Source organism: Meriones unguiculatus, chromosome 2 (genome assembly GCF_030254825.1).
Source record: "Meriones unguiculatus strain TT.TT164.6M chromosome 2, Bangor_MerUng_6.1, whole genome shotgun sequence".
NCBI lineage: Eukaryota > Metazoa > Chordata > Mammalia > Rodentia > Muridae > Meriones > Meriones unguiculatus.
This window is the reverse complement of record NC_083350.1, coordinates 97622836-97638095: the sequence shown is the minus strand read 5'-3', so window position 1 is coordinate 97638095 and position 15260 is coordinate 97622836. Positions and strand designations below refer to the sequence as shown.

Genomic DNA, 15260 nt, shown 5'->3' with positions numbered 1-15260 from the left:
CCGCTGTTTAGGGTCAGTGGGTCTTTTAGGGCTGTAGCAATCGCTGTCAACAGCAAATGCAGCCAGCAGTCTCTTTCAAGCCGCTTCGCCCTAAAGCGTTTCTCTCCATCTGTCTGCTCCAAACCACCACACAGTCCAGTCTCTGCTCTCTTCAAACTGTTCCGTGCAACATGCCAACACCACACACCTCTCTCCAGGCTCCCAGATGTTTATCTCCAGAATTCTACTATGGCAGGCTGTTACCAGCTGGCAAAAGCCACACCCTGCACGAGACAGTTAACAGCTGTGGACAAACTAGAGCCCAACTAAAATCCCAAACTTGGGATAAAAACAAAAACATTTATATACCATAATTGGGTTTACAAAGAAACCAAAACTTCCATTACAGTTTGAGCCAGAACAGTGAGTTGAACCAGCAGTCCAGAACAAGAAAGGGTGAGCAGGAAGTCTTAGAAGCTGAGAACATTCTAGGCCTAGGTTAGATTGTAGGGAGCCTAGAAACTAAGTTAGCAGACTAAGTTGGGCAGTACAGTAATCCTCTAAGACAGCAATTGAATCAGGTGAATTGAAGTTCCTTTTACATGAGTCTTTCTCTAGGGTCTAATGTTTAGGTTTAAAATGATTATCTGAACATAGGTATCTTTTTTCAAACATATATGTATTATAAAAAGAATATTTGAGAGGTTTTCTGAACAATTACTCTTTTTTAAAAATAATTTCTGATCTTTGAATTGTCCTTCAAAAGACATAATCAAGAATGAGAATTTTTTGCAGCTGGAGAGATGGTTCAGAGGTTAAGAGCACTGGCCATTCTTCCAAAGGTCCTGAGTTCAAGTCCCAGCAACCACATGGTGGCTCATAACCATTTATAATGAGATCCAGTTTCTGGTGTCCTGCAGGCACACATGTAGGGAGAACACTGTATAAATAATAAATAAATCTTAAAAACAAAAAGAAAAGTGAGAATTTTTGGGCTAAACTGTATAAACAGGAGATGTTTGCCATATATATGCATATAGACATCCTTTAAAAATTGGTATACTGTTGCTGTTGAAATAAAATGGTGTTGCGCTATATAATGTTTATTATTTGCCCTATAATTATTACAACAGTGTTATTTAACCTTCTATTACAAATTATAAGACACAGGCACCTGCTAGATTTTATAATTGCCTTATTTACCTTGGGCTGGGCATATTTTTCACCTACGCTGTCTCAGCCGCTTCCCTATCCACTTCCCAGCCCCATCCAGTGCCCTCCACCTTAACCATCCTCATCAGGGCTACCTTCCATCCATAATTTTAATACTTGCTGATATTTGATGCTTTTCAATCCACACCATCCTTGGAGCCCTTCCTACCGGCCCATGTGGTTTCTTTTGGCTAACCCATTCTGATGTCCTCTTTCCTCCTCTCTTCTGTCTGTCTGCCTTCTTCCAGTGATTCTTCTCTTCCCAAAGCCCAGGAGCCTTAGCCGCGTCTACCCCATTCTGCCCTGCCCAGGTTTTAGGCCTTTTAATCAAACAATCAGGTATAATGTCTTAGGCAGGTTTACACAACAAGGATAGGTTTATCCAGGCAGTAACCGGGTCTTGAGGGCCAGAAATTAGTATCAAAATAGTATCAGAATTAGTATCAAAAATCAGACCAGCTCCCACCATGTTGCCTTGTATGTTAGGGTTATAACTTTCAAGGCTGCTAGTTTAAGTAATTAAAACGTGATGCAGTTTCTGTTTTATTTATATACCTAACCTCTGTTAACATTTAAAAATAACAGTTTTGTGTGTGTGTGCATACGTGTGTGCATGTGTGTGCACTGAGTCATCTCTCAGCTCTACAATTATAAGTAGAAGAAACATTTTGAGGTTTTCAATTATTTTTATGATTTTTTTTCTAAATAGGGCAATTAATTTGGCTTTGCAGTCATATTTGATGGTAAGGTTTCTCCTTAACCCCACAGTGTTTCAGGAAGGGTGTGCCTAGAACTTCTGGTTAAATTGCTGTATAGCTGTTTTCTTTCTTTACCAGTAACAAAACTAGCTCTATATGTATATCTAAACTATCCGTCTGTCTGTCTATCTGTCTATCTATCTGTCTAGATCTGTATATGTAAACTGTCCATCTATCCATCCATCCATTGATCGATCTCTGTCTGTCTGTCTGTCTATCTATCAAGCTATATCTGTATATTTAAACTGTTTATCCATCCATCTGTCCATCCAGCCATCTGGCCTTAGGTCAGTTGGTCTGTCTTTCTGTCTGTCTATCAATATCTATTTGAGATAGGGTCTCATGTACTGGGGCTAGCTTGTAATGCCCTGTGTGGCTGAGGTTTACCCTTGGTTGTCTGTCTGTCTGTTCGTCTGTCTGTCCATCCGTCTCTTCTGTCTACCTGTCGTCTTTCTGTCCATCTATGTCTCATGTCCATCTGTCCATCCATCCATCTATCCGAGATAGAGTCTCATGTAGTAATGTGGCATGTAACTCATATGTGGCTGAGGGTTACCCTTAGCTTTTTTCCATCTCTTATCTAATCCATCCTAGATTAGATTGACTTTTAAAAGTTGTCATAAACATTTTCTTGTTCATATTTTATTCATTCTGCTGAGCCTAGAGTTAAAGAGTACTTTCATTACTGCAGAATATTCATGTGATATACACATGCCAATATTTATGGGTGAGGTTTGTTTATATTATGTAGGCAAAAGCATAATTCAGTTATAATGTTTAAATATAATTAAAAGTTTAAAAATGAAACTTTTATAAAGCTTAATATATTAAATAACTCAGATAAAAATCACAAAAGAAAATAATTATAGGTCAGTAAATTTTATGTGTATATTTTATTACCTTTTTGTTTTAAAAAGCAATCTACCTTTTTTTTTTTTTTTTTTACACTAGGGATTGAACCTAAGGATGGTTGACAGCTGCATGCCAGCCAAGTGCTATGCCTCGAGCCCTAGCTGTTTTCTTTGTTTGTGTGTGAGTGTGTTTGTTTGTGAGCGTGTGAGTGTGTTTGTTGTGAGTGTGTATGTGTGAGTATCATGATAGTATGGAGGTCAAAGGACAACTTTTGGAAGTTGGTCTCTTTCTACCATGAGATCCAGGAATCAAACTGAGGTCGTCGTGGCAAAAACCTTTAACCACTGAGTTATCATCTCTCCAGTTTTCTCAGTTTTTGAGTCCTACTATAGTCCATATGGGTCTGGAACTTACTATGTATGCAGGCTGGTCTCAGACTCGTAAGTCCTCATCTCAGCTTCCTCATGCCGTTTAATAGCCTATTAACTTAGTGTAAGTAATACTTGAATTTGAGTTTATTGTTTTGAAGAACTGTTGCCTAAAAATCACATGAAAAATGAGTATAGTTGTTGCTTTGCAGTATTCGCTGGTGAGTCACAATGATCCACAAGACAGAGCTCAGAAAGAGCGTCTGAGTTTGAGCAAACATCTCTGGTGGCTCTGAGATGACTGCACACTTCGTTATATAATTCAGGGTTATTTCTAGAACTGTAGTGTTATAGTCATATCACACCTGGCCATTTGTTTCAGTAATCTTAGAGTCTTTTTTTAGTTTAAAGTTAGGCTAGTAAAAAACAGCACTTAAATTTTTTTATTATTATTATTTGAGAAATTTATACAGTGTATTTTGAATATATTCATCTCCTCCCTCAGTTCCTCCAGTAACCAACCTCTCTATTCCTCCCACCCAACTTTGAGATTGCTACTTCTTCTTTTCCTTTCCCCACCCAGGCCAGTTTATGTTCCCAGCGAGTGCGGGTGTGTGGTTGACCTTCCAGGAGTCACACTGTCGAAGAAAACTGACTCTCCCTTTCTCAGCAGCTATCAAATGCCAGTTGCTCCTCAACTAGTGGCAGGATTTCATGCCCTCTTTCCCCCCTTTATGCTATGATTTTGTCTGGCTGGAGCTTGATAAGTCTTGTGTATACTGTCAGAGTTGCTGTGACTTCATATGTGCAACTGCTCAGATGTGCTGGAAAACACTTTCCTTGAAGTTATCAACTACTTCTGGCTCTTTAATCTTTCCACCTCCTTTCCCTCCCAAATCCCTGAGCCTTGGGAGGGAGGGTGTGATGTTTGCCTCATCTGTGACTGAGCACGCCATATCTCAACACTATATATTGACCAGCTGAGGTCTCTGATAATTGTCATTCATCTACTGCAAAGTGAAGCTACTCTGATGGAGGGTTTCGATGCTCTGATGTGTAGGTATTACAGTGTTATTAAGTATGTGTCCATTTAGCAGAATAGTAGTACTTCATGTATGCAGTGAATAAACAACAGAATACAACTTTTTGAATTTTCATCTTAAAGATTTATTTACCTTTATGAGTGTTTGTCTACATGTGAGTGCACCACATATATACTTTGTGCTCAAGCTTTTTGTTTTGCTCTTTAGCTTTTGCAGCTTAGAAACAGGATTTAGTTGTTTAGGCCAGGCTCACCTGAACCTGGTGATCCTCTTACTTCAGCCCAATGTGTGTTGAGGCACAGGTGTGGGCTGCCACACCCAGTGTCTCTTGCTTAATCATGTAGTGAAGAATACCGTTTCATTTTTCCTGTATACTTGAAACTTTGTATACTGTTAAGATGAAAAAATAAATTCAGAATGGTAATAATTCCATTCATGGCTTGTCTTTCTTGATAATCAGTACACAGTAAACATTTCAGAATCTTTTAAGTCTAAGACATTGCTAAAGTTTGTGACATTGTTTTATGTTACAAAAAGCTTCTAATAACTGCAGTGTGACAGGTGAAGGTCTGTTAGTGGAAGTGATGAGTGTTAGAGGAGAGGAGAACACTGACTTCTGCCATGTGATGTGCTTGCCACCAGAAGTAGTTCAGAGTTTTTTGGGTTTTGGAATGTTTGTAGACTTTACTGGTTGAGTGCCTCTAATGTCTGAACTCTGAAATTTTTTGAGCATGTGGGTTTTAATTTAGGAAATTTTAGGCTTCAGCTCTTCATATCAGTCTCAGAAAAATAATAAAATACAAGCTAGAAATTACATTGCTGCAATCTGATGGGAAGTTTCATAGTGCAGGCTTTTTGTTTGTTTGTTTTCTTTTCTTTTGTTTGCTTGTTTTGGAGACTTTCTGTGTGATAGCCCTGGCCGTCCTAGACTCGCTTTGTAGTCCAGGCTGGTCTCTAACACACAGAGATCAGCCTGCCTCTGCCTCCCAAGTGCTGGAATCAAAGGTGTGTGCCACCGTGTCCTCCCAGAGTGCAGGGTTTTAATTTACAGTCGTCAAGAGGCTTGAAGTAGTTAACCACACAATTTTGTTGAAATTGATTAATTGTAATTCACTGGTTGAAGCAGAAAAGTTTTAAAATAGTTGATAACCTGTTGTGATCTATGGAGGAGGAATCTGTAGTCTTTGGTCTACAGCAGTAAATTTAGAATCTTCTGATATGATTCTGTTTCTTTTTCTTCACGAGCTGGCATGTTCCTCTTTAAGAGCAGTGAAATGGCAAGAGCCCTAGAGCCATTTCATGTGATCTGTTTTAAAAAAACACTGTGAAAAACACATTTAAATTAGATGCATTTATAAAAGGTGTCACAGAAGAACACTTACTAAAATATTTTTTTTCATATGAATACAAGTGAATAGTTAGGTAGGTTCTGGTCTTTAAGGTCATTTGTTTTTAGATTTATTTAGTATCATATAAGACTTTGCCTTCTGGTTGTGCCATATTCTTACTGGTCAAAGAGGTAAGATGTTGTGTATATATATACACGGTTGAGCAGCCTACTCTAAAAAGCTAAACCTAACATGCTCCAATTCCAACAATTTGAGTGACAACATGATGTGTGCAGTAAGAAATTATACATTTGGTTTCATGTAGCATATTGCACTAAAAAACAAGTGCCTAAATACCATTTAAAAATTATCTTGAGACAGTGTGTAAAGTGTATGTGGAACAATAAATTGCATGCTTAGACTTTCATCCCAGCCTCGAGAGCTCAAGCATTTGTAAAATCCTTTGTCTATATCAGGAACAGCCCAGGTCCCAAACATTTTTTTAATAAAGGTTATGCAATGTGTATATGAAATTTAAAGCTGCCACTCAATTTCATTGACCCCCCACCTAAAAGGTGTACATCACATGAATTTTCTGTTTGTTCTGTGTTATTTCTTTTTCTTTTCTTTATTTTTTTTTCTTTTTGTTTTTTGAGAGAAGGTTTCTTGGTGTAGCCCTGGCTGTCCTGGAACTCTCTTTATAGACCAGGATGGCCTTAACTTACAGAGATCTGCCTACCCCTGCCTCCCAAGTGCTGGGATTAAAGGCATATGCCAGCAATGCCCGGCTGTTCTGTGTTATTTCTGAGCTGACAGAATGATGTATTTGCTCTAGAATTAAAGGCTAGGTGCTTTGAGTCTTGATTCTTCATCTTACTTGTGATAGTCTTTTACACCACTTACTCTCCAATGTCCTTTGTTAATGGAATGAATATAAATTAATATGTCTGATGGGATTCCTGTGAAGAATTGAGTGATACCCGAAAAGGAGTTGGCTCAGTGCTTGGCACATAACTGCAAATGTTATCTGTTTCTGTAAGCAATGAGCTTGCTTGATACACACTTCATTTGTCCAGTCTTTGGGAGACTAATGTCTACAGATTTAGCTATAGTCCTGTTGCATAATTTATTCCTCACCAGAGCCAGGATTTGAGTTCACAGTTAGTGTATGATTAAGTAACAAGAGTGGTATTTACACATGTGTGATTTCAGAAATTGGATTCTTAAAAAAAATTAAATTGTATTTTCTTAGAGGGGTGACAGAGTGGATGTGGGCACACTTACCATGGCACATATGTGGAGGTCAAAAGACATCTTGTGATAGTTCTTTTCTTCTACCATTGGTCCCAGGGATCAGACTCATTGACAGGTTTGAAGATGGGTGGCCTTAACCACTGAGCTATCTTACTGCCCTGGAAATTGGACCTTAACCACTGTTAGTTGTATTCTAGGATGTTAAATGTCTCTGACATAGGAGTTGCATTAGATTTATACCACAGCATTTTACACAATCCTAATGTATCCCTAGTAAATTTACAGGATGAGACTTAACTGTGTCTTTCACAGATACTCTTGATCTTGAACGTGCAGATCGTTGATCAGGCCAATAGCATTGATCTGATGGGTATTAGCAGAAAACTGATACTTATAATAGAAAAGAAACAAAGCATACGTATGGATGTTAGTCAGTGGTGTCCCAAGATACCCAACAGTTAATGTTTATAGTTGTCAGGGATTTCGGCCATTTCTTTCTGTCGTGTGCTATTTGATCTTCAGTGATCAAATCTTTCATTTTCCTGTATGAATACTTCTTCAGTGGCAGCTGGCTGTTTGAAGGGAAATTTTCTGAAAACTGTGGTCTGAACTTGTATAAATATATTGAGTGCTCTGTCTTATTTTTCTGTGGTACAGGTCACAATTTCCAAGTGCTTGGAATTACTAGGTTTTCCTTTTCCTTTGCGTCATCTCTCTTTAAGGTCTTCATTCTCTAAAATCCTTAGCCTACTTGTCTGTTTATGAGGAGTATCCCATGTAAAAGAGTTATATTTGAGAAAATTAGGAAATTTTCAATAAAGTCTTGAGATAGGTTTCCAGACTTGTAAGAACAGTAGTAATCCTAATATATAAGGGGGAGGGAAACAAAAATTATTGGAAGAGAAAAAAGAAATCAGTGAGATGGGAAGGCACTTTCTGGGCTAGTGATAGTTATGTAGCAGGTGTAACTAGAGGCTTGTGAAGGAGACATTTTAAAGACTTACTTAAAATCTTTGTTCAGAGACTGTTGGCAAACCAAACATCTACTGTTCTATGCTAATTTGCTTTCAGCTTTCTGGATGCCTTTTTAGAGGCCCTGAGTTATAACTTACTACGTTTTACTGTCACCTACTGATGAGGCTGTTTCTAGGTTCACATAGGATAGTGTAAGTAGCCAACACCCATTTTCCTTGTGTATCTGGGAAGATAAAAATGAAAGCACTGTTAATGGTCTTAGAGAAGTGAAGCAACAGCTCCTGGGCCAGTGACCATGATGACAGGCCATAGAGGACTGCAGATAGGAGAGAAGAGCGAAGGCCACTCACATGAAGAAGGAGCCTTACAGACTAAGTTTTGTGTAAAGGACCATCCCTGACAGAGAACCTGTCTTTGTAAGAGTTTTTCTCCCCCAGGATTTTGTTACAGGGCTGCGTGTGGTGCTGCAGACCTGTAATTCTAGCAATTGAAGAAGTATGGGCACCCTTAACCTACATAGCTTGGGTTGTACAAGACTGTTATTACAAACAGCATTTTGAATTTTTAGGCACTTTAAAAATTTTTTTTGTTTGTTTGAATTAAAAGTACTGCATAGAGGAAATGAGTGGCACATAGTTTGTGTGTATTTTTTATAACACAGTTTCAGGGTGGGGATTTTCCTTTGTTTTCCTTATATGAGCTTCTAAATATATTTAGATTTACTTATCTTTATTTACTTAGCTTTTTATTGGTATATCATTTCAATATTGCTAAAATTTCTATAGCATTACTTTTAGTTATTTGTTTATAGACTGTTAAACACTCAGATATAATTTTGCTGCTTTTATATATTTCCTGATAAAATTAGCTACATAATTTTTGTTTTAATTAGGAAGTTGCTGTTTTTGTCTTTGATAAAAAGCTGATTGACAAATATCAAAAATTTGAAAAGGATCAAATCATCGATTCTTTAAAACGAGGAGTCCAACAGCTAACCCGGCTACGACACCCTCGACTTCTTACTGTCCAGCATCCTTTAGAAGAGTCAAGGTAAATTTTGAAAATTCATACAGGAAATGTCCTTAATAAGTAGTTAAAATTAACTAGTTGGTCTGAAAACTAAGTGTTGAGATCTTATGGATCATATACTTCCCTACAGTGTGCATGTGTGTTTCTGTTTATTTTTGTGTGTATGTTTGTTTGCTTCTGTGGGTTTATGTGCACCATGTGTGTACAGCCCTCAGAGAGCAGAAGAGGTTGTCACCCCAGAAGTGGAGTCAGCGGTGGTTGTGTGCCACCATATGATGCTGTAAGCAGAGCCTGGGTCCTCTGCAGGAGCAGTTGGTAAGCCTTTAACTAGTGAGCCCCTGCGTTTAACACATGAGATAGTACTTCCTCATCGTCACAGGCTCTGTTCAGTTGCCTTTAGTGGTCATAGTAGATCCGGGGGAACTGTGCGGTAAGTCAGTGCTTGAAGTGGATGGTCTTGCTTTTTGGCTAGAATTTCTGGTCTCCTTTTCATTAATTATTCAGGTACCACTTTTGTATGTGTCTTAGTGCTGTTTTAGACATTAAGCCTTTAATGTCCAGTTATTTATGTCCTTTTATGTCATTCTGTAGTTCTCAGTTATTTTACCATTGATTTTACTGAAAGATAAGCTTAGGAAATGTTGCTGAGATAATCAGAAAATAAGATTTATGCATCTTGACTAGACCAATCCTTTAGATGCCCTAGCCTTGCAAATTACTTCTACATTATTCGTAATCAGTTTTTAAAACTTACTTCTTTCCTCTTCCTAGCCCACTGTTCCCTGTCTTAATTTAGAAGGTCTTAAGTTGTCAGCCAATTGTGTTCTGTGGCCTTTAGGATGCTGAGGATAAGGCACAGGCAAGTGGCAGATACTAAGCTTCCCATCTCCCTCCAGCTGGGACCATTTTGCTTCTCTTTGTTTTGCATACCACATTTCTGAAAGTTTCTTGCTTTGAAATCCTCAGTGAGTCTCTCCATCATGACTCCCAAACAAAGGCACAGACATTCACCATGGGCACCATTGTGTTGGATGCCTTGCATTCCTTAACTACTCGGGATTGCACAGAACAGAGGATTGGAGATGCTATTTAAATGGCAAACCTGGGTTGGCAAGTTGGTTCCTGAGCCTATGTGCTCACTGGTGTGTGCTGCCTCTCAATTGTACTGTGCTGTGCTTACCAAGAAGTATGTTCACAGCTCTTATTATACAAATGTCTTTGTTGTTTTAATTTGATCTACTTGTCTTCTATCTCATGATACATTTGAAGTTTCTTGAGGTGAGAAGGATTAATGTACTTTACTTTCTCCTCTCCCTATGCAGTGATTTAAGTATTATAGAATTATGAGCTTAAACATTTTTCTTTCAATTTATGAACTTGTGTGTGTGTGTGATGTCTATGTGCGGGCATTCATGTCATGGTGTGTGTGTGTAGGTCAAAGGGTAATTTTGTGGAGTCAGTTCTCTCCTTCCACCATTATGTGGGTTCTGGGAATTGAACCCAGGGCAATAGACTTGCATGACAAGCACCAGCTGTTGAGCATTCTTGCTGGCCTTCAAATTACGAATTTATTTGCCATCAGGGAGAGACACAGTTCAGAGATTACTTCATAACATTTAGTTGTAAGGTTTATGAAAATTATAGTAAGCATTAATCATGGCAAGAGGGATACTTTAAGGACTAGAAAAAGTAATTTTCAGTTTTCAATGTATTATTAAGATTGAGATGAAAGATTGAAGTTCTGCATTTCTTTTCAATTGAAAAATAGCTTCAGGCGGAAGAAAAGCTAAGCAGTGTATTACAGACACAGGAGATAAGAGCGCAGAGCTGCTGTTAAGTGACTGGCGTCTTGAAGCTGAAGCTTGCCTTGTCCTTCGCATTGTGTAGGTGTTCATTGTTAAGCCCAAAACCAAAGACCTTAAGTATTAGGGTTGGGCCTCGAATGCTTGGTGAGCATGACAGCAGTGCTAAGTTTATTGAGCTGCACACTGGACACTGTGCTCTGCCTTGTGTCTGTGATTACCGTGGTTAGCTCCTCTGATTCTCACGTAGCCCTCCAGGGTGCATCTCTTTATCACCATTGCACAAGTGGACAGAGGGGCTCAGAGATGGTGTGCAGAATCCCCAAGACAAGCAATAGAAAAGCCAGGGCTTAGGGCTGATCTTACCTGTCTTCAAAGCTCGAGGAGAATCTATGGTAACATTCTCTGAACATTAAAATCTTACAAATTAAAAAAAAAGCAGTAATTGAAACTCAAAAACTTTTGAATCCTTTCAAAATGATGTAGAGAATAGATAAAGCTGTTTTGGTTGAAGAAGGATGAGGCCCTGGCTTCCCCTGACTTGCCCCTCTGGCATATGTGAACGGTTTTTGAGTTAGTTCTTTGTTTTTTTTTTTTTTTTTCAGGCAATCATTTAAAAAGCACAATTGAAATATTTTGTTTCCTAACTTTTAAAATTTAAAATAAAATATCACTATTGTCACAGTACTTAGTTAAAAGGTTGAATAATCTGTCCCGTGTGGTTTGAGTGGAAATGTGCCTTTTTGTTGGTCTCAGGTTGCTGTAGTCATGCTGGGGTCATCAGCCACATAGTCTGTCACTGATGTTTGAGAGGTTATCTGCTATTTCATGTGGATTGGATTTTTATAATGTCTAAAATGATAGTAAGTAACTCTCTCTCTTTTGAAACAGGGATTGCTTGGCATTCTGTACAGAACCAGTTTTTGCCAGTTTAGCCAATGTTCTTGGTAACTGGGAAAATCTACCCTCTTCAATATCTCCAGACATTAAGGATTATAAACTTTATGATGTAGAAACTAAGTATGGTTTGCTTCAGGTATGTAGTTGTATTTAATATGAGACAAGGTTTCTTTCCTTTAAAAACAATTTTTAGTTATTTCAAATTTATCTGCCATGTAGACTGTGTTATGTAAGCCTTTGGTCCTTGACAAGAAATTATTTATAAAATTATTTTCATGACATACTTTTTGTTGTTGTTTTTTTTATTAGGCCTAAGTTATATTTTATGGCTCTGCCTCTCCCAGCAAAGCAATATGCAAATCATGGTCTCACTATATTGCCCTGGTAGGTCTGGTACTTACTGTGTAAGCCAGGCTAGCCTCGAACTACAATGCCTCACCAAGTTGTTTTTAATATATGAAGGTTACCACATTGGTAACCTGAGAAAGGTCACTTATTGGCTGTTGGATAAGTTCTTTTGAATTATGTAAATTCATTTCATAAACAAAACTTTAAATATTAAAGTAAAGGTATTTAATAAGACTAAAATACCTTTAAGGAAATTGAGACTATATTGAGAGGTATTGTTAGTCTTTTCATATATGCCTAATTTTTAAGATGTTTCTTTTTGTGCTTACCAGAGTAATATTTTTAGCACTGTGGAGAAGATTCACTAGTAAAGTCCAAGTTTTTTTTTTTTTTAATAAGATTATAAAACTTAATAAAAAATTTAAAAACAATTTTAAGTTTGTCATTATTGTCCATCAAGTGGGGAGTGTGTGTGTGGAGGTCTGAGGGATCTTATTTAATTACCTGTGGCTTCTAGGAACAGTTATAAATGCTAACCTTACATGACCTTTAAGGGTTCAATTGTATAGAGGCAAGGTCTTGGAAGCCAAAGAAATGCTTCAGATTATCCTCTGAGAGACAGGAAGTTTGAATAGGAAAGTGATGACCCGGGTTATGTCTGAACAGAGTACTCAAGTGGCTGTATTGACAAGCTGTAGAAAAGGGGTAAGAGCTGAAGTCAAGAGATGTGATAGGCGTGGCTGCTGTGGTACTCCTGGCCAGAGATGGTGATGGTCCAGAATTGGAAGGTGGTAAAACTGCATTAGATTCCAGGTTTATTTTGAAGTAAAAGTAAGATTATTTGTGTATAAATGTAAACACACAAAAAATAAACTTGATTGTTTGTTTGTTATTGTGAAGGGTCTTACTATGTATTCCTAGTAGGCCTGGAATTTGTTATGTAGTCCAAACTGGCCTTTAACTCAGCAGTCCTCCACCTGCTTCTGCTTCCAGAGTGCTGGGGTTATGGGGTTGAAGGCATGTGCCACCATGGCTGGCTGATTGGCTCAATTAAAAAACAAACAAACAAAACCAGGATAATTCAAAGTTTTTTTATTTTTAGCACATAGAAAGACAAAGTGATTATAAACTAGGGAAAACATTAAAGGCAGAAACCCAGTTTCAGATTGTTCTGGGATTCAGATGCTTTCAAGAGAGTGAAGGGCAGAGGAGGCTAGACAAGAAGTTTGGACTGAGAACACAGACCCAGGCTTCTCAGTGGGAGCAATGAGTATATGAGTCATGACAATGAGAACCCGTAAGAAAGAGCAGGAGTCCAGAAATATCTTGAGATAGAAATAAGGAGCCAGAAAAGCAGACCAGAATAGCAGTGACCAGTTGAGTTTGAGGAAAGCAAAGGATAGAGGTTTCTTGGAAGTCAGAGAGCAGTCACTTGCCAGAACCCACTTCCTGGTTCAGATGTCTTTCTGTCTTGTGAGTCCACCGTCATCTTTGCCACAGATATAAAATTTAGCATATGTTAATTCAGTGTGAAAGTAAGCAAACATTAAATACGTAGTTGAATCTTAAATATAAAGTGAAACTGAGCAAAATATTATCTAACTCAATGAGGATTCTCAGGTTTTAAACTCTGCAAATGAATAAATTTAGGCAGCAGAAATTTCTTTCTGTTATTATAAAAAGAAACTTCAGTTTTGTTGGAAGATAGCTGACTTGTAAAAACTCTTAGTAGGAGAACCAGCAGGTGTTGTATTCAGTAGAAAAAGCCATTTTTTTCAAGAATGATTTTATTTTTTTCCATTTCCAGGTATCTGAAGGATTGTCATTTTTGCATAGCAGTGTGAAAATGGTTCATGGAAATGTTACTCCTGAAAATATAATTTTGAATAAAAGTGGAGCCTGGAAAATAATGGGTTTTGATTTTTGTGTGTCATCAAGCAATCCTTCTGAACAAGAGGTAATGATGGTTTTAATATTTGGATTTTTAAAATCATGGGAATCTACGATTGCATCTACAACAGACTAGAAAATGTCGTGTGGCCTGGTGAAGCGTGAGACTCGGTGATAGTGCACTGCTGTGTCTGACTGTGCCTGAGGGTATTCTTCACATGATTAATTCTGTGGATATCTCAAGAGAAGGGTCCGAGAGAAATTCAAGCAACTTAAACAGAAATTTCTTTCTTAGAAATCCAAGTGTACAAATTGCTGTTGTGCTCCTCTAACACCAATGCTCCTGCCTGTGAAAATGTGGGATCTTCCTTGGGCGTCACAGAGACACTAGCAGTGATAATGTGCTGACATTTATTAAAGTATTTTATTAATTTTAAAAATTGGTTGAATTTGTTCTTTGACAGTTTTATAAGTCATATAATCCATTCTACTTATTTCCCCCATCCCTTTTATTTTCTAAGCTCCTTAATGCATTTACTTATTTCATCCCTACCACAATCAGTGTGGTATAGAAACAATGAGTTTAGGTAGGTGCTGAGTGTTCAGCTAAGATTTGAGCTCCATTTTTCTGCTCCCAAGCACTTATTTCCCAGTAATTCAGGATACCTGTTCATTCATACTTAAAGCACTGCTTTAGACCAGCCATGCTTTGCACTAATTGGTTCCGTATGGCATAGAAGACGCTGTGACAGGGCACCTATTACAGCTCAGGTATTTGTGGCATGCGTTTTCCAGATTTGGTGATTTGGGAGTTTTAGGGTTAATGGTGATGGTAGCATTTTCACTTGTTTGGCTCATTACAAAATTTTTGTTGTTGTTTCTTTTATTTTTTTGAAACAGGGTCTCTACATAGCCCTGGCTGTCCTGAAACTCAATATGTAGAACAGGCAGGCCTCAAACTCACAAGAGATCCACCTGCCACCATTGGCTGGATCAATACAATTTAAAGATAACTGTCACCTGTGATGGTTTGCTGTTACTTGCAGTTCTAACCTTGCCATCCCCTTTCTGTCTTTTTACAGCCTAAGTTTCCTTGTAAGGAGTGGGACCCAAACTTACCATCACTGTGTCTTCCAAATCCTGAATACTTGGCTCCCGAATACATCCTCTCTGTGAGCTGTGAGACAGCTAGTGACATGTATTCCTTAGGAGCTGTTATGTATGCTGTGTTTAATAAAGGGAAACCCATATTTGAAGTCAACAAGCAGGATATTTACAAGAGTTTCAGTAGACAACTGGATCAGGTATCAGCACTGGTTTTAGATGTCTAAAATGTAGACAGAAAAAAATTCTTAAAAATATAGTATTTTTATTAATTCTCTAAGAACTTCATATACACATACAAGGTATTTTGATCATATTTACCCCTCCCCTTCCCCTAACTCCTCCCTGATCCATGGCCCTCCACTCATGTTTTTTGTTTGATTTTTAGTAACCTGTCAAGTTTAGTTTGTCCATATAG

General features: G+C 38.0%; 1 protein-coding gene across 3 annotated transcripts in view; it reads left to right on the top strand.

Moving 5' to 3' along the window:
- Positions 1-15260, top strand: part of Scyl2 (SCY1 like pseudokinase 2) — a 48856-nt gene that overhangs the window by 10901 nt on the left and 22695 nt on the right. For all 3 annotated transcript variants that reach the window (XM_060377888.1, XM_060377890.1, XM_060377889.1), the window contains exons 3-6: positions 8662-8819; positions 11492-11636; positions 13656-13805; positions 14821-15042. In XM_060377888.1, coding sequence (XP_060233871.1) covers positions 8662-8819; positions 11492-11636; positions 13656-13805; positions 14821-15042 — 675 coding nt within the window. The remainder of the gene's footprint in view (positions 1-8661; positions 8820-11491; positions 11637-13655; positions 13806-14820; positions 15043-15260) is intronic.